The sequence below is a fragment of the Dermacentor silvarum genome, chromosome 8, assembly GCF_013339745.2.
Source record: "Dermacentor silvarum isolate Dsil-2018 chromosome 8, BIME_Dsil_1.4, whole genome shotgun sequence".
In the NCBI taxonomy this organism is placed as follows: domain Eukaryota; kingdom Metazoa; phylum Arthropoda; class Arachnida; order Ixodida; family Ixodidae; genus Dermacentor; species Dermacentor silvarum.
In genome coordinates this window covers 5,153,919-5,180,071 of record NC_051161.1, presented here as the reverse complement: position 1 = coordinate 5,180,071, position 26,153 = coordinate 5,153,919, and the positions used below count along the sequence as shown (strand labels likewise).

Below are 26,153 nucleotides of genomic sequence, written 5' to 3'. Positions count from 1 at the left end.
TGCATAGTAGGGTCGAGTGAAGGCAACCGATGGCGAGTCAAGTCAGGTGTGTGCCACTTCTGTAATGTCAAATCATGAGCTAGCTTGCTTAGGTACTTGCCCGTGTCAGTCCTCGACAAAGGTAGAGAAACAAGATTTGTTCCTTCATGTGGTTTTCTATCATCTTCGTCGGCGAGGTCATTACAAGAGGTACTGCGATAACCCAGCAAACACGGCGTTGTGTCCTTTCGTGATCATGTGGTTGTGCATTTCTTGTATCTCCCACCCAATTTTTCACAGGACTAGCAATCAGTGTCGGAACGAAATGAAAAATGAAAAAAAAAAAAAGTTTTTGGAACAAGAACTTAACTGAAACATTGTTTATTATTTTGTTTCAGAGTGAAACCAATATATTATTTATTGGTTTTCGGTTCAAAAGGAAAGTTAGCAATTCGAAACAACCAACATCAGGCAACGTCAGCATTAGGGCGTATCTCAGGCAGGGATAGTGAGAGCGATAGCCAGTCATGCGCTCCACTAATTTAAGCCTGCCGTTCAGTGCACTAGCAGATCGGCATCGTAGCAAAACCCAGAGCTTGTGCACTGAAGAGCTTATCGTTTGGTTTTCTACAGGTGCAACGCTTTGTTTTATAATTTTTTTATGTTAGTTTATTTTATCGGAACCGTGGCCTCATATTTCGGTGCGTACACTCGATGACGTGCTGCTTCTGAGATCATGCTCAGTGCCTCGACTCAAGGCACTGAGCATGACCTCATAATTCACTTACTGAGAAAAACAAATACTGATGTTTTTAACGTTACTTTGCTTGGAAAATTTTTGCATGCGAACCAAAACCATTATGAAGTGGTACGGATAATTTTTTCTTCCATTACAGAGCAAAACCGGAACAGGAACTTTTTTCAGTAGAACAAAACTAAAATGAGAACGAAAAACATTTTGTTCCAACACTCTACTCGCAACAAATAGCTGATAAACACTGTAGGGCCGTCTTTTAATCACAGACTACTGCCTGCCGATTAGCCGGTTGTTAGTTAATATAGTCATTCGCGCCTCGGAGGGCACTATGCTCCAAGCTCGTCGATGTTGTCACGCGAGAAATGTTCTACCTGATGCCGATTTATTGTGATGGGATAACCCCTGCACCAGTGGAGTTGTTCAGAGAACCCTTAAATGAAGTGCTCAGTGCTTCGAAGTATCACGACTTCCTTCTTATTGATGTCATTTTTTGGCTGTTCAATATAGTGCCGTAGCTGATTGCCTCTCCATCACCCCTATCCACTATGTTGTTCCTCCACCCTGGTTTACTAACACCCTTTTCTCTCTACCGCTGTCGACACTCCCATAAACATTTTATTTACTGGTTAGTTCCATGACACATTTGCAAATTTTCTCCACTGAGATTCAATGTTCTTCAAAGGTTCTCAACATTTTCCCATGCTTATCCAACGCTCTCTCATGAGAATGTGAAAGACGAATTTATTGACAAATGCAGGTGACCACCGAAATCTCTCGCACTGTTTGTGAGCATATTTTCTGGAATTTTCTATGGAAGAACTGAGCACGGCTAATGACAGTCAGCATGTTCTCTTAAATGGAACATTATCTGCCGTTACATGATCTACCGCTTCTTCGTCTGATAGGTACAATGTCAAATCAAATGCGTGATTTGCAAGGCAATCATCAGCAGCACGTACTGGTGCACATCCAAATTTAACATCTACTTAAAATTATCTGCACTTTGAAGATTAGTACAAGCTCACTAAGCCATTGTCATGATGATGATAATGAAGATTTCGGTATCTCAATTCGGTGGGGTGGTGCTACATCTCACCAAGTTCTTTCTTTTAACTTTCTGGTGCTTCTACACCTTTAAGTACCTTGATACCCTACAGTACATTTGCTGTCGTATAGAAACAAAAAAATATATAGCAACACATGTTGTTTAGAAAAATTGTTACATCCGTAGAATGCGCGCAACCTATTTAGTCCATAATATGCAGATTACGCACTGAAGTTGAGTCTGGGACAATTGCAAACACGTACAAATGAACATGTAGCAAAATAACACACTGACCCGCTTTATGATTGGACCATAAAGCAATGCGTCGTAGCGAGTGCAAAAGTGGCATGCAAAAAATTGCAGATTGCGCAGTGTACCTGCATTGGTCTAATGCAAGTCTGGCCACCCGCATAGACTATTGCAGATTAGTGACATAATATTTAGGGTTGTAATACATAAGGTTAGTAAGTAGAAAAAAGAATTCTTGCATGTTAGTAGAGGAAGGAACTAGGTCTGTGGGTGGGAGATACGAAATTTGCAAGTAAATTTGCAGCGGTCCTGTAGTGGAGTTTTAATGAGGAAACTAATGTATCTTAAGATGCAAATGGTATCAGATACAATTAGTAAATACCTATAGGCTCAGTATCTTGCATCTGTACAATGATGTACTTGCAAAGTATATGCCCCTGGCAGGTAGCCTTCAGTTTTTACATCTGTCCTGAAGCAAATATTTAAAAGTTGATTATATTGAAATCTTGTTCATCATTGTGTTTATATATGCTCTACTGTCCATTTCTTCCAAGTAATTCAGCCAGTGTGACATGAGCAACTAAAAAATAATAAAGGGAAAGAAAAGAAACAAGTGCGGTTCAGCTGTGCACTCCCCTTCTTCGTTTTTAGTTTGTGCCACTCATTTGCTGACTCGTCTATTGTGGCAGCTGGGAAATGCGACAAAACACATATTTCAGCTTTTACCAAATTTATTGTAAATTCACAATTACACAGCATAGCTCAAATGGCACACTTACACTAACATTCAGCAGGGGTAGAAATAAAAAGCAAAAGTGTCTCTGCGTGGCTTGTGATGTTTCAAGGACCAGATTCACGTGGCAAGTAGAATTACATAAACACAGGACTGCGGCTTGATGCCGCAGCAACAGCTCCCTGAAGCAGTGGGAAAATGCAGACGTTGCACAGCTGCTGACCGAAGCGACATCAAACATGTCAGTGTACAAACGCCTTGCAGTGAAAAAGTGCAAACCTATAGGCGTGGTAAATGCTCTCACACGGGAGGCAACACAGTGTCTCTATATACAAGAAGTCCTCACAAATTCTGCATATATAAAATCAGTTTGGCAGTAGCATTGTATGATATACATATATATATACTATATGTGTATGTGTGTGCATGCATGTATGTGAGAGACTGTGCAGGAAAGAGTAAAACAACATGCCACATACATCTTTATCTTTGTTCAGACTAGAATGTTTCATACTTGTACTTGCATCACAGTTTTTAACAAGTCATCACTTGCACTACAATTGGAGACAACGGTGTGTTATTCCTGTAGGAATTGAAAACATTGTAAGGATGAACTTGGTTAGCGGCCTGAAAGCTTAATAGTGCTCATTCTTAACAGCAAGAACTGAGCTAGTTTAAAGCTTATTTTTGGTATGTTTGAAACAAGTAGCAAGGATACGACACATGCACCTATGATGAAAAAGAAAAAGCAACTCAATAATGCTTCCTACAGCAAAACTCCAAAAACTCAAATTTGTATTCACGGCCTTGCTTTACAAAGTGAGTAATGGCAATAAATAATACCAATTTCAGAGCTCACAGTTTGACATAGAGCTTACAGGGAACTACACTACTGTGTGGAAAGAAGTACATCAAGCAATCACTAGAGCTGTCTTTCCTTCTGCCTTTTTGCAACTTCCAAATGTTTTGTGAAGCAATAGGAGGATGAATAACAAATATCTTCAACATGTTCAAACAGCACTGCTTGTATGCAACCTTCCAAAGTACAATTGCACAAACGTCACTGTTTAGTTTGACAAATATGCTGGCTGTACATAGTCTGGAGTAAAAGCTCACTGATAAAAGCGTGAGCTGATTCACAGTGCTAAGGAAAAAAAAGAAAATTTTTTAACTATTCGAAAAATTGTAAAGGAAGCATAGAGAGCATAAAAGCTCGAAAACAATATGAAAATGGCAATCTTGCAACCGACAGATTTTTTTGTTTCACTGATGAAAACCACAACTTTCTGGGCCTAAGCCGCTGATGTGAAAACAAGCACAAAGTTGGTCTTGCATGCTGATTTAAGCGATGCTTGTTGCACATGCTGACAGTTAGCTAAAGGATGAATGCACTAAACTCTGTTTTAGAAAGTGGAGCAACACTTCTATGTGCACGAAGGCAGTGAACGTGACAAAAAAAGGGAGCCAGGCATGAAAGTAGAATGAAGAGCACAAAAAATTGTCACAACACCTAGTTCTCTGGAAACACCCTGTACAAGTATCTGACTAACCATCATGTGCTTGAGCAGTTTATATTCATAGTACCGCTATAATAAAATGTTCTTTTATACTACTTTATGCCAACACTATGTACATTATGCTTTGTTCTTTGCTACTGTTCTTGAATGTTGTGTGTTGTTGGCACAGAAACATGCGCTGTTTTATGCAACGTATGTGCAGAAGCTGTTCCTATAACATGGCGAGATTGTGGCCAGCACTAGCCCAGTTTTGTTATTACCATTACTGTATCGAAGACTACTGTGTGTACAACATAAGGGACTGAGCTCCAAATGGCAAAGACTGTAAAAACTGCTTATTTATCGGAAGATACTTCTGACTTCAGGATACAAAGTGTGCAAGTAATTAAGACAGATGCTTCCTAGCAATTTCTGATATAAAATAATTGAGAAAATTTTCATGATGGCAGAACACACAATTTTCAAAGTTTACCAGATGTACACATTGAAACATAAGTTTTTTTTTGTTTTGTTCTTTAACCATTGCCACTGTTGCTAATAGATACTCTCATCATTACACAAGCCAGATAGCAAATGTGTCATGATGTCAAGACATATAACAACCTAAAAACATTGAAAACATGCAACAGTTTAAAAGACTATGATAATGGTTTTCTGGAATTACAAATGCAATATATGAGCCTAATGAATTGTGCAATAAAAGTTGAAGTCATTTCACAAAATCTCCATCAACTGTGACAGACACCAGGAAAGCGGGCAGAAGGGCAAAGCAAAGCCATTTTATAGCTTACTACTTTGGATCACATGTTCAGCCACAGGGAATTGTGTGTGTGTGTGTGTGTGCGTGTAGTGACAAATAGTACTACACTGTGCATATGGAAGACACTAAATAGTAAAGTCGGCATGTTTGTTTTGGCTTTTCATGGAAGAGGCGAAGATGTCATTCACAGCTCAAATTAAATCAAAACACACCTTACAACGTACAGCTGGTAGCAATAGTTTGCAGGAAAAGCAAGTGTTTTACAAACTACCCCCGTGCCTTTTATAGATGTAACAGCTGCTGTTGAGAACAGAGCTTGTGGATGGAAGTTTTTTTTCTTTTTGTGCTTGCAGAGATGTCTGTACTTTCACACCGCCTGACTTTTTTCTGTTACACGAATCATGTGGCAGATGGCACAATGGCAGCAGCATTATAGCTGGAAGAGGCAAGAGCTAAGTGCTGCTGGGCTTATACTGCTTCGTGCAATGAGCTCCAGAAACACCCAGTTCTGGCTGCCGAAGTGAAAGTTTAACTGTGACAACACAAATAGAAAAACAGCCAAGTTGTGGGAAAAAAATTGACATTAGCACAAAAGAAAGCACTTCCGTTACAAGCTCAGCTTTTGACAGCAGCCAGCAGAAGGCACAGAGATGCAAGCACTTGCAGGGTCCTCAACCTTGTGCCATAGACTGTGCAGTGTTTGCCACATTCCAGGGGAGCTATGCCCATGCAGAGGCCAACTTCTTGTTTCTTGTGTGGCCCTGACTTACACCACTGAACTGTGACTGAAAGCAAAGCACTGTTAATTCTTTTTACCTGCCTTGACATGATGGCATGTCAAGGCAACTTGTGTGCCTCACATACTCAGGGCTGCATTAACAAAGGAAATTAAGAAGGCTGCAGTAAGTCATAAAAATATTGACAGATGTGAAGCAATTAATTCAGTACAAAGCGAATCCTTGAAATGTTTTGCACTAAAGTTGGCAACACAGCTTAAAAAGGTGGTCAAAGAAAGTGTCCATCGCAAGGGCAGACCTCCAAACTGAAATGGCCACACTTGGAAGTTTTAAAACCATGAATCAACTTCAAGTATAGAAAAGATGGAGCTTACATAAGCATCGGCGTGTTTATAATGTGAAAACTCTTTCGCAATTACAAAAATGGTAGAAACAAGTGTGTGCCTTTGGCAAAAGGTCCAGTTCATTGGTAATGAGACAAAAGGGAGCAGGTTATGTAGAATTTGTTTTCCACAGTCGTTTCAGATCAAATTACTCTTTTGCTTTGTCATCGAGGCATGGACCCAGCACAGGACATTTTGTTTTTGTCTGGCAGATTTGAATTTGCAAAACCTGGCCATGACCTGAACGCTCACTTGAGGATTCATTTAGTTCCTCCAAAACAATCAGCGGAATCTTCCAAAGATAAGATTTCAATGAACCTGCTGAAAGTGAAAAAAAACAAAACAAAACAAAGGAAATAACGATAAAGGTGAATCAAAACTGTTACCAGTTCATCTCTAGACCGGATAATAGAAGTTACTAAAGACTATATGCAAGCACAGATAGCCAGCGCTCCAAAGAGCACGACAAAAAGCAACAGTGCTAATCTCACTCGAGAGGCGTGTGAATGCCTTTCACTAATCTGACAGCATATGAACAAAACTGGTTGGGAAAACTCCCCTACGCTGTGGTTCCCCCTCAATCATTCCTTCCATCCATTGGTCATCCTCTGTGATCTCGCTGATGATGACAATGATTTCACCTTCGCTGAATGACAGCTCGTCTTGCTGGTCAGCACAGCAGTCATAGAGCGCACGACACCGGCGTCTCACTTTTGTAGCGATGCGTTCACTGGGGCACTGCATTGCAAATGAGCAACAGGCTCATTAAAAGCTATGCAAGTGAAAAACTGCAGTGTAATTAGAGGAGACACATGGAAGCCCCCAAGCAAACATGCATGCTCTTCCACGGTACCACAGACATTCTAATGATACCCTGTCCTGTTCAGCATTAGTTGCCTCACAGCAGAAATGAGCATGCCTGTGCAACTGCACAACAGTTCCCTCTTGCCGATCTCCAAATTGGTTTGCTGTGCTTGATCGTAGTCCTTATTGACTACATATGGTTCCTAATTAGTTGCATCAATTAGGGCTACAAAGGACAAGCACAGTCATTTTGAGCTTACACAAACCCATGCTTTGAAAACTGCTTCAATGGCAACTGCAATGTTTTTTTAAAAAGCATCTTGAGATAATGGCCACATATTATCAACACGAGTGATTTCCCTGATTATGTATAAATAATTAAAAACAACAAAACAGTGAGCTGTAATTGTGTAACAAAGCACCACACAGCTGAGTAATTTGGCATAAGTGATTCAGACGCAGAGCTCAATCTGCCTTTTCATTGGAGGTGGTGCCCTTTCGTGGCATGCTGAAATTTTGTCTGCTTGAAAATGTTGGAAAACAAACAAACATGCTCCAAGCGCACAACAAGCTGGCATTGGATGCGTTACTTTGGTGAATTTGTGTTTGGTCCAAGACAGCAGCATAGTATATACGTTTGTGAACATTTAGCTAACTTAGGGCATCTTAACTTTAAATGAAGATTTTCATGTGCACCTCATGTTCAGTAAACCCAGTCAAGAAGCAGCCCCATTTAGAACCGGTACGAGACTACCTTCACAAGGTAGTGCACAGCATCAGGCAGGGACATTGCAAATGGTGTTTAAAAAAAAGCCACATCCACAACAATATGTACAATGACAGCAGTGCGCTCCAAGAAAAGTTTGCACCCTCTGGGGCTTGTCTTGTCGCCGAACAATAATCGTCATCTATCTTGCATGCCTTTCCTTTCTTTAATAGTGCGCCCTTGGTACCTCAAGGTCACGAATGACATGCGAGTTATCAGCGTGACATAGCATGGCAGAAAAATAGTGAGTGCAGAGCTTTCAAGAAAGGAAAGCACAAGCAAGACAGATGGCGACAAGACATGCCCCAAAGAGTGTAGACTTATTTTAGAGTGTGATAGTGCACAACAATATGCTCTTGTGCACGGGGCGTGCCTGCCATCTGTGCAGAACGGTCCGTACATCGTGACAGAATGGTACTGAGAAGGCGGTGTGGCACTCACTGCCATTTCGGAGTAAGCGTACAGCCAAATAGAGTGATTTTCTGTAGCATCATCAAAAGGTTGCCCTCCAGGTGTATTTGATAATGAGTCTTCTACTTCGATTGCATTCATTACCTTGTGTTCAGTGCAGGCAATAACGCTGGATCAGAATTCTGGATGCAGCATGCGCCTGGACAGTGTGCCGTGGGACTATGCACAATCTCAAAACATGCTGCACAACAAGTGACATGCGTTGAACGCCCAATTTACCAGAATAAAAATGTGCTCCACAAAAATGCTTTCTTATTTGGCCCCCAGCTGGTTGCAGTGCAGGGCAGGGCAGATTGCACCACCAGTGTCTAGTGGCATCTCAGTTTTGAACGTACACTCGTAGTGACCATTTCTTGGAAAAACAAACTGCTAAAAATAGAACTAAACAAGAAGACACAATACGTTTCTTGAAACCCATCAGCTGAGCTGGAAGTAAGAACCTCAATCGCAAAAGAGCCTTTTGCCTTTTTCACTGGAGCATTTATATATTCTTTTTAGTTATTTGTAAGACCCTCAAGGTACATAGTAGTACATAGCAGAGGGGAGGGGCAAGAATACAATGCAAGAGTAAAAAATACAGGATTAGTTCTAAGAATTCACAGTGCAGGGAAGAAAAGAGGGTACTATTTATAAAGTAGTAGAAACCCGCTGTTACGTTCCCGGGTGCTGCGTTTTCCTGGCTGTTACGTCGTTTTCGGCCGGCCCCGGCACAGCTCCCATAGAACCCAATGCATTGGTAACCCCGCTGTTGCGTCGCAACTGTGGGACTGTTCCCGCATCATACGTTGCGAACTGCCAACCCACGCCGGCCTGAGCGGCCATTTTGATTTTTCAAAGCGCTTGGCTTGGTGGCTTGACGATGGAATTGACCGCCTAAAGTGCCGGGGGCGACACCTATGACGTATTTTCGGTTTCCAACAGCAAAAGTAGGGCCCTTGAGATCCATATTTGCTATCTAAACATGGTGTCTATGACGCGTTGTGGCCATAAAATTAGTTTTGGCGCATAGATGTTCCGTATAACGTCCAAGGGCGATAACGCCGTCGCCGCGTGCCGCGTGCCGTATGTGCAAGGGAAAGCGTGCGAGGGGAGCCGACGACCGCGTCTAAATCTCGAGCTCAAGAAAGAAAAGCAAGGAGGGAGTGCGCCTTTTTCCGTTGCGCTCAAGGCGAGGGAGCGAGGAGGGATAGCGAGCGGCATTGTACTCTAGCATCAAATGTGCACTGCGTGGCGGCCGTATCTTGAAAGCGATCTGTGTTGGGGGCAGAGTCTAGGCGGTGTAGGTGCGTCGGCGGCTCGTAGCTTTGTGCGTGCTGTGTGTTCTCAGCGCTCAGTTTGCGTTGAAGCGATAGACAACAGCACGAAGGTCCCTTCGCTCGCTTCTGCAGCGGCGCTTCCCCACGCCAGCGTTTGACAGCACGTGTCCGCGCTCATTGAGTGTGATGTGTTCATGTTTGCCTGTGGGCGCTGACACCATGCTTGTTAATATAGTTAATAAGCGAATGTTCACAAGTTTATACGGACGATAAAACTACTATCCTTACTTTGTACAGCTGTCTACTAATTTGTTATCGCAATCGATGCTTCGGCTTTCGGGTGAAACTGAGTTTTTTTCACACGTAAGAATTAAAATAATATTGTGTGCAGTTCAAAACTATCTCATTTCTAAATTTTTCCGATTTCTCGGCTCTTGCGTTTCCTGGCTCTTACATTATTATTATTATAATTTTTTTTTTTACGTTCCCGTGGAAAACGTATCAGCGGGGTTCTACTGTAGTAATATTTCGATAACAACCGGAAAGAAAATAACTTATATAATACAAAGTAATTAAATGCACAAAGAGCACACTTTACCGAACAGGCAATGTTCACGAATAAGTATGTAATTATACCATTTGGTACCACACATTATTTCATGTTAATTAGTACATTCTTGAAATGACTGGGGTCACTGACGCTTACCAATTCTAAGCATGCTAAGCTAGTGAAACGTGCCATCGCACATGCTGTTTTAAAGAAAGCCCCTCTTTGATCTTTTCAAGCAGTTCTCACCTCCAACACCCAGGTACAGTGGTTCTCGACAGCTGGTTATTTTGACCACTTTGTGAGCAGTGTTGCAGACACTCTGGGACTGTTTACACCAAGGAATCACCAGATCGGAAAATTTAATTGACAAGTCAAAGCTTGTAGTGATCTTGCATATTCATGCCGTTTCCCACAAATTGAAGAAAGCAGGAGGATGCGCCGGAGTCACGGTAGTTTTCACAGCCAAGAATAAACTTGCAGCACTGTGCTGCATGGTCAACAATGCCAATTCGCCCCGTTGGATCTGTGGCAAGAGCCACTCACAGTGATTTATTCCATGCAAAACAAGTCCACTGCACTAAAAGCAGGTGTGAGCCGATGTTTTAAACAGTACCCATCCTGAGGACTTATCGTGAGCAATGAGCACAGGAAACTATTAAGGCTTTTGCTATTCATTGCAGCGCAGCGTCATATGTCAGCATTCTGTCTGTGGAGCCAAGCTATATTTAAATCGCTTACATTTGAGATTAAGGCATGCGTTGTAGTACTTAGAAATTTGTCAGCTATCTTTTTGTTTTTCCTGTTTCCTTTTTTTTTCTTCTCCTTTAAGATATATAAGCCATCTTTCGAGACACAAACAATTCAGTTGGTAGTCTTGTGTCTTCTTGCTTTTAGCATTGTTTGTTTTCCAAGTCATGTACCAAGTAGCTCACCATTGCGCATTACCAATGCTACAATACCAGCATGTTTCTATTAATATTGTTAGTAAATGAACGCAATGCAGTGAGCTTGCATCACGCATGCTTTTATAACACTGCACAAGGCAAAATGCTGGTTTGTTTTCCACCAGTTGCACAGGGCAGACGACTCTGGAGAAGAACGACGGGAGATGCACATGTGCAGCAGATCCTTGTCAACAAGGCTCATCACAGTAAAATTTGATCCAACATGCCCCCCCCCCCCCCCCAAAAAAAAAAAAAAAAAAAAACCTTTAAGCTGTCCCTTAAAGGGATATTTTAGTGCTGGAGAATTTCTAAGGCGTCAATATTATTGCAAACAGGGCCTTAGTAATCGAGAAGTTTAGGTAAATGTAGGACACGATTAGAGACTCGCCTGGGACATTCAAGCACTTGCCCAATGATGAAGGCACTCGTCATTCAAATTCTGTCACTAGTACTCAGCCACTCATTATAAAAACATCATTATATTGCATTATAAGACTTCCATGTGATGTCACGGGATGCAATGTTCCACGCCACTTGACCAAAAGCGGCTGCAGTGGCGAATCCACCACTCTGTCTTGGCACGGTGTCTCCGCGGCCACGCGATTGCGCCTTGTGCAAAAAGCCGTTCTGCCATCTGTCAGACGCCATTTCAGCAAAGGGTGGTGATGGCGTATGCAATGTCACCACTCCCCGGTTGGGTGGTATTCAGACCCTTCAGATGCAATTTTCTCGTAAACTAAGTCTTTTCTTGGCACGACAGAAGCGTTGCGAGGTTTCTGGAATGGTTGACTTAGTATTTGCCTTTAGTGTCCCTGTAAGTGGACAAAACTGAATGCTTAATTAAGCTGTGTGTGTGACAGCATTTAGAAGTTTTCTGTAACCTTAATTCGTATCAAAATCAAATTTAAAAAGTTGTCTGCACAAGTATTTCATGTGCAGTGAAATGAATGTTGCTGTCAGTTATCTTAAAGAAGCAAAATTGTATTACACAAGTTTCTTTTTCACCTTTTTTTTTTGGTTTAGTAACATAACACATTACAGATAAATAGGAAAGCATTATTATAACTGTCTTCCTTTATCAGTCACAATATTTTCCATATTCCTAAGAAACTTGTGCCATCAGGAAGGAGTATTTTTAATGTGAGAAAAGCAGGGAGCTTTGTCTCTGGCCTGATGCTTTACGTAGGGGTGAAGGAAAAGGCGAGAGCGTGACGATAGAGTATGTGCAAACATGCTCTGTGCACAGCATGTCACAATGTGCAAAGTGCCCTGTCATGCTTTTATCATTGAATTAACTGTGCAGGCAATTTCACATACCTGCTGATCACCCTGACCGTCCGCAGGTTTTCTTGCAGGGGGCATCTGTAATTTAAGTGAGAATGCTCAATCATTTCGCATACAAAAGTTTATTTTTAGGCACTTCGTTTTACAGAAAGCAGTGAGATTAAGATTTGTACAACTGGTGGCATTTAGGCCATTCATTTTTGCTGTGTAGATTTTGATTTCAAAAGTGTACCGACCGATTAAGTTTATATTCAAAGGCAGTAGAAGGGCAATGAGAAAAGTGTAAACCCCATGCAAGCAATCTTGCTCACGACAGAGATGGCTGCCGCGTTACCTGTAAGTCGAACCCCACACAAGCGACGACCTTGAGTGACAACTCCCCGATGTTGCCGGTATGAGGGCAGCAAATACACGGCAAAACTGGCGTAATGCGTGCTTTATTAAGGCGAAAGCCTTAATAAAGCCTTAAGCGGCTCATACCCCCAATGGCCTTGAAAAAAATGCGTTGTTCAGTCCAGTGGCACAAAAATTGTCATCATCAGCAATAGCTCATCCCTCTCGTAATGCAGAGGCTACAAGCACTCAACAAAGTGAAGTGAACAGTGCATACATTCATTGGAATCACGCATACAACACACAGAAACCTGGCGTCTATACCCGGCGACAACTTTCTGTGGCAGCGCGGCCAAGGCTACGGAGCCGAAGCACGTAGCCTTGGCCGTGCTGCCACAGAAAGTTGTCGCCGGGTGTAGTTAAGTGGGACCAAAAGAAAAAAAAAACAAAAAAAAAACAAACAAACCATGTGACCTTCTCAATGACTCATACCCCTGCGTATGGCTGAGGCTACAAGCGCTCAACAAAGTGAAGTAAACAGTGTATGCTTTCATTGAAATCACCCATACAACACATATAACAGCATATGTTTCAATTTCCTGTGGAGAGGCTACAACTTAAAGTCTAAGAGAAACATCGCTGGTGCGAGAGTCTGACCCTACTATACGAGCGCGCGAAGCCACAGCTAAGCGTCGAAGACGAGCCAAAGAAGCCGAACTGCGAAAGCAGCAACACGACGATGTGAGGTAGCAAATTACCAAGTGTGCAGCAGGCTTTCACCTTCATGTGTTACAGGAGTGTAACCTGCTGCAGAACTTTTTAATTTGAGTTTTACTGTAAAGAGCAGCATAAAATATTTCTGAAGGTCTTGCCAGTAGGTTCTTATCCTTGCACGCATCAAATCTTAGTCGTTTGCTTGTTCCGTACAACAATCGGTAGTACTTGACTTATTTACATCCAGTTCCGGCTCCCTGCAATTAGCTAGTCGCTCATAGCACTTCTGGGCGACGAGTGATGAATTCTAGATTTCCGGGACCGAGCGATCAAGCGACAAGAATGAGCTATCTGTTCGCGCGACGGCCCGTTTCGTCACTTGAAGCCGGCGCCCGTCGCCGTCGCACACGAAATCGCTCTCTTGGTGTTTGAGCTAAATGCCATAACGGAGGGCCCCCGATTAATTAAGACCATCTGGGGTTCCCCAACTTGCGTTTAAAATCCAAGTACATGAATGTCCTTGTACTTCACATGCATGACAGCCACTGCAAACCTGCAGCTGAATGCCATAGCCACAGATCCATACAAGCAGTTCTGATGTCTTCGCAGAGGTGAGTACTTTTACCTAGTACAATTAGTTATCTCCTTTGGTCTGTGCACATGAAGTTCACACACAGTCATTGATGAGTTAATGCAACAGCCCTCTTGTGTTCCAAGCTGCAACAATGACCATGTGGATGTGATTAAAGGTCAATAATGATGCACAGCTATCCACACAGAAATTGACACTATACTCCATATTACAAGTAACTTGCAGCACTGCCGAAGGAATGAGGTGTGCACAGTGTGACGAGTGAAAGAAAACGACAATGACGAAGTGTGCACGGGTTCTTTCGCGATTGGATCGCGCCTGTGAGCGATCTCACCAAATCAGCGATAGCCCAGTGGTATTCTGAAGATGCATCTTGCCACGATCACGACCTACTGTACTTCTGACCTGACCAGCAAGCAGAAAGGCAGTGCGCCTGTTCTAGCTCATATTTCTGCCACTACGAGCCTTATGGCGCTACCAGTTACCCCACCTGCATCTACTTACGTGTCCTGTGATGCTGAGCATTCCTGCAACGTGCACTGGGGCTCGGATACAGGCCGACTGCTGAGCGGTCCTCTCCGGTTCGCCAAGAGCCATCTCCTCACTATCCAACATCGAGGCATGTCATCGCCTCTCAATTCGGCAACCCCTCGTCTCGTCTACACCGTACTGTGAGCTCTCTTGACTGTTTGTTTCTCGGACTCTTAGCAACGTCAATTCTTCTAGCGTATTACGCGTCTCATGTCACGTGCCATAAGGTTCTGTGCGGTTGTAGTTTGGTTTTGGTTTTGATAAATGCAGTTTGGACTTTTCATCACGAGTTCCGACTGCTTTTCTTGTATCCTTTTCCTCATTGCGTGGCAAGACAACCAAGTGTGACGAACGTCATCGTTATTTTCTTTACACACAGGCAATATCCTTGTGCAGGGGAATATAGTTCTGGGCATAACTGGCAGGACTAGAGTTTTATTTTTTCTTGGTACATGATCATTCTTGGTACATGAGCGCAGTCAAGGACGGCAGAAAACTAGGTGGGATGATGTAGTTAGGAAATTTGCAGGCGCAAATTCGCTAGCGCAAGACAGGGGTAATTCGAGATCACAGGGAGAAGCCTTCGTCCTGCAGTGGACATATATATAGGCTGATGATGATGATGGTGATACATTGCAGCAATACATGACATGTTTGGCCATTTGCATATCCACATTGTACACTGTAAAAAACTGTGGTGGTTACGACTGGTAATGGTAATAGCTGCCTTAACCGTCACGATACAGCAACATGGCATGCCCATACAGCCCAGACCACCCGCTTCAATCTGAATTCACCCTCGTTGCTGGCTGTCTGCCCTGACAGCAAGAAATAAATGGTAAAATACGTCACTGCTTAGTCTCATCTCACGAGGGTAAAGCATTAGGTATGTGTTCTCGTTACTACTGAGATGAGCTGTTTGTTTCGACGCTGATAGGACTACAGAGGCGGCACCAAGCCATAAGAATGGTTTGATTTTCAGTTAGCAGATGGTGCAACAGCATTAGCACTGGTGATGCACTGACAATGCAGAACGCTATAAGGGCCTACTTGCTCACTGCATCATTAATTTACTACTATGCTCTAGCGTGGTACGTGATGACGGTGGCGAGCAAATGGCAAATAGACACCAAGCAGACGATGTGGCGCAGTTGAAGATTTATAGGGGCGTTCGCTGTTACTACTGACTAAGGAGGCTGCAAGGAACTGCTGTGAAAGCGGACCAATGAAACTAAGCCCCACCAGCGCAGTGATGCGACTGCAGCTTATGGTTAAAACTGCAATACATTTGTTGCACCAATCCACCACCCGTGGAACATGTATCGACAGGATGGCAAGCAGACATCGAGGTGCGGATGAACACATCTTGAGGGGCATTCGGCCTTCCTACAAGTCTTACACAGTGCTCCAAGGATAGAACCCATTTTTTTCTTTCATGTCACCGACTTTACTGTCGACATGCCAATAACCTCAGCTACACATAGGTTGCATGTGCACAAATTGCATGACACTACATATATAATTTAGCTTTGACAAAAATAACTTTTACGTTCTTCCATGTTAATTAACGACAAGAGTCCAGTGTTTTCACGGCAAGTGTCACTGGAAACCTGTTGTGGCTATACAGGCCCTCTTTTTCGCCCTCTCATTTAGGACGCTGTCAGTGACGCATCAGTGTAGTGACTGCATATTAATCGACACCTTTGGCAAGATGATGGGCATTTTTGAGCAGGCGCAATCAATACACGCGCTGCATCCAGAAGAAGCCAACATGCGAGCCCACAGTGGTCCAGCTAGACTGCGACTTGATAAGTACGCTTGCTTCATGTTCGCACAACGGTAAGGCATAAGTGCCACATCTCTTGTGGGCGTCTGCTAAAGGCGCTACAATCGTGCTCTTCCATAGTTTCGGTTGTCCAAGTTAAATTATCCAGAATTTCTTACTATGCAGAAAACAGCATTAGCCTTTTGGAAGCCTGAAAATGATTATGCCCTGATGACTGGCTTCACACACTGCATTAGGATCAATCGTCTTGACTCTGTGCCAAGCATGCTGTCTTGGCACAGTGCCAGTAACACTGTTGCCTGTAGACACCAACGTCTCCAGTGTCGATGCACGCTAAAGTGACTGAAAATATTACAAGCAATATTTCGGAAAGGCACCATGTGATCTATGTGTGGCAACAGGGCTTCTATTTTCGCGACTTTGCTGATGGAAAAAATCCACTATATCTAGAAATTCTTGCAGGCTTTTACAGCTTCTAGTTAACAAGGGTTTACTGTACCTCGAACTCCGCATATACTTGAAATATTCGAAAAATTTGTGTGGCAGAAATTCATGAGGAGACATTCTTAAATAGTGAGGCCATTCTATGATTATTTAGAGAAGTGTTTCAGGGCCCCCATTAAGCTTATAACTCAACTTTCTTTAATTGTGTGCTATGCATGAATATAAACTAAATGACTTGGTTTTCTAAAAAAAAGAAGTCAATTTATATATTAACACACACCCTACATTGTAGCCCTGCTGGTAACAAGATTGGCAAAATGAATTTGTAAAATGTAGCCCTGTAAAGGTTGTAAATGTCTTTCTCCTCATACTGCTGAAGTAGGGAGCTCAGCCGATGTTTGCACCATTCCTCCACAGTGTCTCGGCCCATGGCTGCACTTTAGCCAACAATCGATATTGAGGACCTGTCGTGCCGTCGCTTGAAGCAGTTCAAGCCAGCCGGTTCTGAATTTAAATTCTTGTTTGCCCACTTTGGAGGGGTAGAGCTTTGGCTTTTGCTTTCAGTGCAGGTCCATTCACGGGAAGGTTCGCACTTACGGCATTTTTCAGCCACCCAAGAAGTGCACTCGTCACTTCAGGGACCTTGGAATCACGGTTACGCTTTCATTTGGCCGAGAAGCTCTTCTCGAAGCAGTCCAGTACAGCTTTTGTTCTTCAGTACAGAAGGAGTGTGCTGGTCTGGGCTGGTTGGTACATCATTAAGACAGGAGCAAACAGCGCTAGGACGGGACAAAGTGAGTAGACAGACAAGGCGCTGAACTAACAACCACTGGTTTATTGCTCGAAAAGCAATACACAGTAGCCAATGGATTTTTCGGACTCCAAAAATTCGGACTTGTTGGATATTCCGGACTTCATAAATGTACCGTTAGAGTTTCCATAGAGCTAATGCATTTCCGCGACCGATTTTTCGGACGAATCTAGGTGCCAATGTTCGATTTTCTGGACTAAATCGCTCGCTCCGAGCCACGCTACCCGATCCTGGGGGCCGCCATGTTGGATTTTCCACTGGCTTGGCTGGGCTTGGCTTCCAGTGGCCCCCTGTATAGCCTTCAAGATTAGCAGTCGCACGCTATCCTCCAGTCCCGGAGGCCATGCCCACTTTTCCTCGGCCGACAAAACGTTCCAAAAAGGGGCACGTGCTCCTTTTTCCAGATACGGTGCCTGCCGCGCAGGCACCATATCTTGAAAGCGATCTGCCATGTGGCCGAAGTGTGCGCCGCCCGGGGACTCATCTTCAAAGCGATCTGCGATGGGTACAAAGGGCGTGCGCCGAGTGCCAGTAGCTGCGTATGCGCTGTTTTTAAAAAAAATTTTTAAATTTTGTTTGACGTTCGCGTTGAAGGGAGAGAATAGACAACGTGATGGTTAATTTGCCCACTGCTTCTGGCGCGCTTTCTCACTCCAGCATTTTAACGAGTTTTCGCGGTCATCGAGCGAGATGTGTTCATGTAACCTGTGCACACGTGACACCGTGCTTATTTAGTTAGTAAGCGCATATTTATAACTTTATACGGCCGATAAAACTAACATCCTTACTTCGTATAGCTGTCTATTAAAGGGTCCCTGAAACGGTTCGGACAAATTTTGTAGACGTATAGGGTACAGCTACAGTAAAACATTCGCGTCACAATTTAAGTGAAGCTTTCAATAAAGAGAGCTACGGACGATTACAAGTTACCCTCCTCCCTAGCCATGCATTTCATCCTCAACTCGTTCGCCGAGTAATCGGGGCTAAGCTCCGCCTTCGCTGGCTCTACATCATGTTGTGACGTGTTTGTAAAAACCCACGAAGGACCACACAGGAAGAGCGGTCGATGAGCAAACATGGCGTTTAATGGAACAACAGTCACAATGACTATGATGATAGCAGGTGAGCGAGGAAGAAGTTTCTACACACTCCCCGCCACGACATGGAGGGACATTTCGTGTCCTTGGCACATAGACAGTCCGGTTACACCATATCAGAACAATCGGGAAGTTCCAGCAGGCCAGATAAGGTGAAGGAAACCTCGCACTGGCTCACTGGTTCGTGTAAATTCACCTTGTGGTCGGTATTTACTTGGATCTCTACCATGTCCTTGCTGCCTTACTGAATGCACAGTTGCACTTTGTTTCGTGGTGTCAGTTCTTGCGTGCACACGTTGTGGTGTTAGACGACGTTGCTCAACGTTGAACATCAGTAGCTGGCGTTTAGTATTCTGTGTTCATTGCTTGATCTTCCTTGAAACAATGTGGACGTCGTCAAGAGGTGTCCAGCGTCGGCAAAGCACTTGGCAAAAGGGACACCTTGGCCTGTCTTTGCATTGCTTTGATTTTGCGCAGATGATATCCGGTCTCGTTTGCATCGTTGTTCTTGCTTTTCTGGATATCTGCGGCAGTAGTAGTCTTAATGGTCGGACGTTGGTTGTTTGTGCCATGTAGGATTCGTTGAGAGTTAAGTACTTAGTTCTGACAGCGGGAGATAGCGCTGTCGGCAGACGCTCTTCTACGTAGATTGCGCAGTGTCGATGAACCTTCTGTTGTCGGCACGTGTACTGGCTGAAATTGACTTCGCTGCGGTTCACGCGTGTGCCTTTGTGGTCGTCAATACAATCAGTTTGCGTTCCCTTGCCTAGACAGGACCGTGACTCTTCGGTGAAAATGAGGTCCTCGTGGACTCCTGGACTGTTCAGTAGATACGTTGTCAAGCTGCATCTTGCTATTTGAACCGTTCTCATGTCTCGCTTACTGTACGAAGGCTCTTTCGGTATCCCTGTGGCTACAAGAGTTACAACTTGTCCGTCCTTGTGCTTTCGACGCATCTCTAGAGTCCAAGATGATGACATCAGTTGATGGCTGTCTTCGGCTCCGTCATACACGTCTATAACCATGTTACTACCGGTTTTGGACACGACAATATTGTCTTCAGTAGGTACTTCCATGTCATTGAAGGTTGTTGCCTTTATGCCTTCCCTTCGTTTACCTTCTCCACTGCAGCCATGGCTTGTAGCTTCTGTCTTACAATCTTTTACCGGTTGTATGTTTTGCAACGCTTCAAGGCACAAAAGTAATAATATGGTCATTCCGCTTCCAGTGATCTGTGGCACGTCTTCACTTTTTTACACTATGTCCGATCTCAATAGCAAGGCCGACTTTAGATTTCAGCGTAACCAATTTATCCATGTAGTCTAACTGAATAGTATATTCTTCATATATGTCATCGTCAGAGATCAGGACTTCCATCTTTTCGTCTAGAAATCGAAGCTTCTCCTGAAGCATTTCGAGCCGACTGCTCATGAGGTGAAGTTGAGCCGTTGTGACCTCACTGAGTGCCGTGTCGAAATCGTCGAAAATGAAGCTTACCGTCGTTCTGACGTTTCCCTATCCATGATCAGCTCGGCCTCCTTGTAGAAGGTGACTCGGTGGGTGGATGAGGGCCGTCAGTAGCGTTGACTCAGCTCTTCCCGGTGAATCCATGCGTGGGCTCGTCGTCAGTCGGTCCTGGGTGCTGTTTGGTCGTTGATTAATACAGCTCCCGGGTTTCACGGCACCATTTCGTAAAAACCCGCGAAGGACCACACAGGAAGAGCGGTCGATGAGCAAACATGGCGTTTAATGGAACAACAGTCACGATGACTATGATGATAGCAGGTGAGCGAGGAAGAAGTTTCTACAGTGTTGTCGCGTGTTTCTGGTTGTCTTGGAGCCAGCACGCGAAGGCTCTCCAACCTCTTCGCTAGCCGCCCCGCAGTTGATCCCCAGCGAGAGCGATCAAGCAGCGTACGTTGCGAGCGTTCTGTCGCAGCGCCGAGCGTGTCCAGTATTCCGGTAACCACAGCTGGGTGTTTTGACGGATAGCCAGAGGTGTAAACTAAAGCCCCTCCATACCGCTGTGATGAAGGAGCTTCGTAGATGTACATGAGCGGCCTGATAGGCATCCGCGGTCCAGCCATCTGGTGGCGCAGAGCTTAACCAGCCAAATACATAGCTAATATTCCTGTAACCAAGTGTAAAACATTTTAAACATGACAACGTGTTCAAGATTACGCTTCTGCCAAAAATTTGACCCAGCAGCAAAGTAGAATACACTCGGTTACTGCTATATTAGCTCTGTGTTTGGTTGAGCTTCGTGCCGCCAGGTGGCTGCACCTTGCAAGCAGTTCACGTTTACACCTCCGTGCATCACGTAAAACATGGTAAAGCGGCCAGTACACTTGCGCTTGCGTTTACCTGAATACCGGACACGCTAAACTCTATTGTGGCAAACCTTCGACATGAAGCAACAGCCGCAAACGCGTAGATGCTGGCGCCGTTTGGATTGGTTTGGATACCGAAAGTCCGATGCGCTGCAGCCACTCTGCTCATCTGCTGCCTTGCAGCGGGGCACGATGTCGCAGCTTGACATGTTGCCGATCGCTACGTTTGCAGCCCACAACGCAACAAGGGCGAACCATGGTGCTCGCGAAAAGGAAGAACAAGACCAACACTGACCGCGCAGCTCTCGTCAACACGGAGCACATTGTAACACAAGCAGACGACACTTGCTGTGGGCCGGAAGTGCTTTTCGTGTCGTGGTACATGTCCGTGTACATTCTCTTTCTGTTACTTCCTTTTTATAGTAACAAATTAACTAACATTTAAACTATTACAAACAACATTTGTTCACTATAATGTTGGAAAAATTATCGATGACGCGCCCAGGGCAGCCAATCGGATAGCTGGCCCAGTGACGTGTTATGGGCAAATCTCGTCACTTGGGCACAAAACTCAGCCGCTTGGCGTGCTGCGATCGGTAGCAATGTATCTTTTTAAAACCTTATAATAAATTACACGTTTTACGTGGAGTGCTTAGATGCGTCAATTAATGATCAGAAGGACCTACTCTAACGACTCAGTACGTTTGTACAAAATTGTCAAAATCGTTTCAGGGTCCCTTTAATCTGCTATCGCAATTGATGCTTTGCCTTTTGGGCGAAACTGCGACATTTTTCTTAAGTCGCTCTACGCCTCATAATATCTTTCGGGGGGGGGGGGGGGGGTGCGCGAGTTTTTCGGACTATTTTTCAGTCCCCGCGAAGTCCGGAAAATCGGTCGGCTACTGTATACAATACACAGGTTCAGCGCAGAAGGCCAGAAAAACATGGTTTCTACACCAGGAAGGGAATGAAATCATCACATCACGCGCATCGTTATAGCAGGTTATCATGTTTTTAGCAAGTAGTTAATCTCGTAGCCTTGAAGAGAAACAGAGGCTACGCTGACACAGGAGTTGGTGGGGCGGTGACCCCTTGCAATGGAACCTGCGGGGACACCCACCCCACTGCCCCCAAGATTCTGAAGCCCATGACCTCAGCGATGTCTGCGGAGGGCAGTGTCGGCACCGCTACGTGACATTCGTTGTACAGGCGATTTGTTGTACGCAGTGTTCTTCGTTGTACAGGCATTCACAATACACAGGAAAGATAGGAATTTTGCAGGGACATAATCAATCTGTCGTTATATAGGTCATTTCACTGTAGAGGCGTTTGTTGTAAAGGCACTTGGCTGTAATAATCTTGTAAAGAGAAATAAGCTTCAACAAGTTCAATACCACAAGTCACAAAACGTGAAGCTACCACTATTCAGCGCTATGTACTTCCCATGAGCTATTTGTCCAAAATTTCTCATGCGAAGTTCTCAGTTCTGATGGACGGACCTAACATGTCTTGTGATGGTGCTAAGTGTGTAGGGATGTATGTAAGGCCAGACACCTCTATAGTGCACGATGAGCTCAGTGCCTGTGACTGGTGCAAAGCGCCCACATGCTTTTATTCCTGTGGTGGTGGTGGTGGTGGTGAATTGTATTAACAGGCGAGGTTTAGCCTGGCGATCAAGGCCGGCAATTGCTCCGCCTGAGCGTCTCTTACAATAACGCTGAAGGGTTTCACCATATGTCCATCAAACCAGCTTCTCTTAAGAATTCCATAAGGACACGGGAAGTTTCTGTGCGGGCTATAACTGATCCCTCGAGAAATACAAGGTGTTGCAAGCACGCATGCGGAAGGTCCTTTTTTTTGTAGATTCTCCAGAAGAGCGTTCCTTTCAACTTGGAATTTCGGGCACGACCACAGAAAGTGTTCAATATCTCCTGTCTCGTCGCATGCCGTACAGTGCAGAGAATTGATTCGTCCCGTCTTAATATAACCAGGCCAGTGTACTAGCAGATCCTGCCCTGATTCGATATAAAACTGAGGCTTCCTCTCGATGAAATCTCTTGGTTACACAGGGCATATGTGGTGGAACCCAAAGCGACCCAAAGTGACCCAAAGTGATTTTGAATGTCCGATTTCTGCACTTGATTACTCTTTGGAGCCTTGACTTTGGGAGGATAGAGCGCTGATATGGCCATGAGCAGGCTAGCCTGGGTACATTTGAAACCAAGTAGAGCATGCTTCGCACTTTACCCCCAAAAAGAAGTTCAAAGAGGAATGAAAACAGAGCAGGTGGAGGATGAGGAAAATGACAGGTATAATGATGACAGAGAGAGAAAGATGATTGGAGCAGCAAACCTTCTGACAAAGTGGCCTCAACAAGCTATGTCGTCAGCCTGGCCAAGGCAGAGAGCATGCAGATGAGCAGCAGAGAGCAAGAACCTTGGCAGCAGAGGGCCTGGGACAGAGTCCAGTGTACCAAAGGTGAACAAGGGCGTGGCCCACCTTCCGTGGCGGTGGCACGGGCACCTCTGCAGCAGCTGCACCACTCCCACTCGACAGCAAGGCCGCATCCAGCAGACGGCCATTGCTGCTGCCAACAGGGTCCCCACTGCTGACGCTGTTGCAGGCAGCCGATGTTGCTAGTGATGAGAGAGGCACACATCATGCACACTACAAGGTCCCCAACCACATTCAGGTAGCACAACACACCACCACATTGATTGACTTCAAAGCACTCCCCATCTTGTCAATGTGCACAGCCTTGCACCATGACAACAATGTAGACTGTGACCCCACAATGCTTCACAGCTGCCATTGCTTTCTCTCTGCCATTAGAGTCAACTATCCAATATGAATTGGCAATGTGCAAACTGTATGTTCTTGATGCTGACATGTGTTTTGCCTTAGTTGTCGTTTGTTTGTGCTGCTTGCAATGGATCACTTCCACCACTTGGGTGAGTTGGAAGTGTATGTCCTATGTTGCGTCTACTAAAGAGGGCAGTCTATGATGATGAAGTACCTATGTCCATCTGTGGAGAAGCTGCTTGCACATGCTCTATTTCACAGGCATGCTATCTGTGTCAGAAATTCAAGTTATTCAAGCTCACAAACAAAGTGGGCAGGAGAATTATACATATATTTTACTTACTGGTGCAGCCTCACAGAGCTGCTCTCCACAATGCCATGAAGCAGCCCAATGCTTCCAGAGGGAGCAGCTTCAAGCACAGGGATAATTTAATGTACACAATAAGGTTGTTTTGTAAAGCCTGCCGGTAACTTTGCAGGGCCAGTTTTATAAATATTCAAGCACTTCTGAGGGATGTACATGGGGGTGCCAGCTGTACACAGAGGTGGGTCATAAAAGTGAAACTTTTCCTGTTACCATGCGACATTTCCACTTCTTATTAAGTGGCACTATACGGCAAATGGAACCACTTACCAGTAGGCCCTGGAGCCGGAGGTGGAGGGCACTTGGGTCGCTGCAAGGTGCTGTAGTTGGGCCGCTCCTCCGTTCTGGGGTTATATGGGGGAGCAGATGGCATTCAGCTAGTGTTAAAGAGCTTGCATGTGTGACCAAAGCGCTTGCACCACTATATATCACTGACTTTCCTGGGTCTCCACACTGTGCAGACCACATAGCTAGGGCATGACCTGATGTCACATAGCGCAACTGAGGTTAAGTTCTCACAAAAACAGAATCAAAATGAAGAGCATGCTATAGGAGTACTGACATCACATTTTCAACTCGTATTTTGCATTAAATGAAGGTCCAAGACCTCAAAACCGTATCAAAATACTGCAAAGCCTCAGAGCACCCTAAATAATTTAATACAGTAGATCTTTTACGTTCCCGGGTGCTGCGTTTTCCTGGCTGTTATGTCGTTTTCGGTCAGTCCCAGCATCACTCCCATAGGACCCAATGCATTGGGAGCCACGCCATTGTGTCGCAACTGTAGGACCGTTCCAGCATCATGCATTGTGAACTGCCACCCCACACCGGCCTGAGCGGCCATGTTGACTTTTCATGTCGCTTGGCTTGGTGGCTTGACGATGGGATTGCCCGCCCAAAGTGCCGGGAGCGGCACCTCTGATGCATTTTCGGTTTCCGTCAGCAAAAGCATGACCTTTGAGATCCATATTTGCTATCTAAAGATGGTGTCTATGACGCGTTGGGGCCCTAAAATTGGTTTTGGCTCATAGATGTTCCGTATGAAGTCCAAGGGCGATAACGATGTTGCCGCACGCTGTATGCTGTATGTGCCAGTAAAGGCGTGTGAGGGGAGCTGACGACCGCGGCTAAATCTCACATGCGCGAGAAAGAAAAGTGGGGAGGAAGCGCTCCTTCAGCCATCGCGCTCGAAGCCCAGGGGGGGGGGGGGAAGGGGTTGTATTCTGGCATCAACTACGCAGTGCTCTGTCGTGCAGGCCGTATCTTGAAAGCGATCTACGTTGGGGGCAGAGTCTAGACAGTGTAGGTGTGCTGACGGCTCATACCTTAGTGCGTGCTGCGTCTCGCCGCTCAGTTTGCATTGAAGTGATAGGCAACACCAAGGTCGCATCGCTTGCTGCTGCTGCCGCGCTTCCTCAAGCCAGCGTTTTAACAGCGAGTGTCCACACTCATCAAGTGTGATGTGTTCATGTTTGCCTGTGCGCGCTGACACCACACTTGTTAATATAGTTAATAAGCGAATGTTTACAAGTTTATACGGATGATAAAATTACTATCCTTACTTTGTATAGCTGTCTACTAATTTACGATCGCAATCGATGCTTTGGCTATCGGGCCAAACTGTGACTTTTTTGTCAAACGTAAGAATTAAAATAATACTGTGTGCAGTTCACCACTACTCAAATTTCTCAATTTTTCCTGTTTCTCCACTCTTGCATTTCCCAGCTCTTACGCTGTTTCTTCTTCTTCTTCTTCTTTTTTTTTTTACAGTCCCGTGAAAAAAACGTATCAGCGGGGTTGCACTGTATAAGCACTTTTCTACAGCCATTTGTAGTCTCGTTTCCCAAGTGGTGACTATGTTTTAATGTCATGATGCAGAAAGTGGTCATGTGAGACGGGACATTTCGACGTTTTGGCTATAACTCCGGCTCACTCGGTTGTCTCCTATGGTGCAAACGGTTGTGATGACGCTTAATGTAGTAGCATAGCAAACAACCGCGCGTGTGCCAAACTTTGCAATGTCCTACTCCAAGTGAAATGCCAAAGAAATGTGAAGCGACTTGCTGGCAACAAGCTTGGCAAGTAAAATAACATCTTTTGAATGAGCTTTCTTA

The 26,153-nt window shown here is 44.7% G+C and overlaps 1 protein-coding gene across 1 annotated transcript in view; it reads right to left on the bottom strand.

The window, feature by feature from the left end:
• Positions 1-2,749: 2,749 nt before the first annotated feature.
• The window catches only part of LOC119460541 (arfGAP with SH3 domain, ANK repeat and PH domain-containing protein-like), a 107,350-nt gene continuing 83,946 nt past the window's right edge, over positions 2,750-26,153 (bottom strand). Inside the window, exons 25-28 of the mRNA XM_037721469.2 lie at positions 24,310-24,383; positions 23,310-23,509; positions 12,269-12,313; positions 2,750-6,898 (exon numbers count right to left, since the gene is read on the bottom strand). Coding sequence (XP_037577397.1) covers positions 6,677-6,898; positions 12,269-12,313; positions 23,310-23,509; positions 24,310-24,383 — 541 coding nt within the window. The 3' untranslated portion in view covers positions 2,750-6,676. The remainder of the gene's footprint in view (positions 6,899-12,268; positions 12,314-23,309; positions 23,510-24,309; positions 24,384-26,153) is intronic.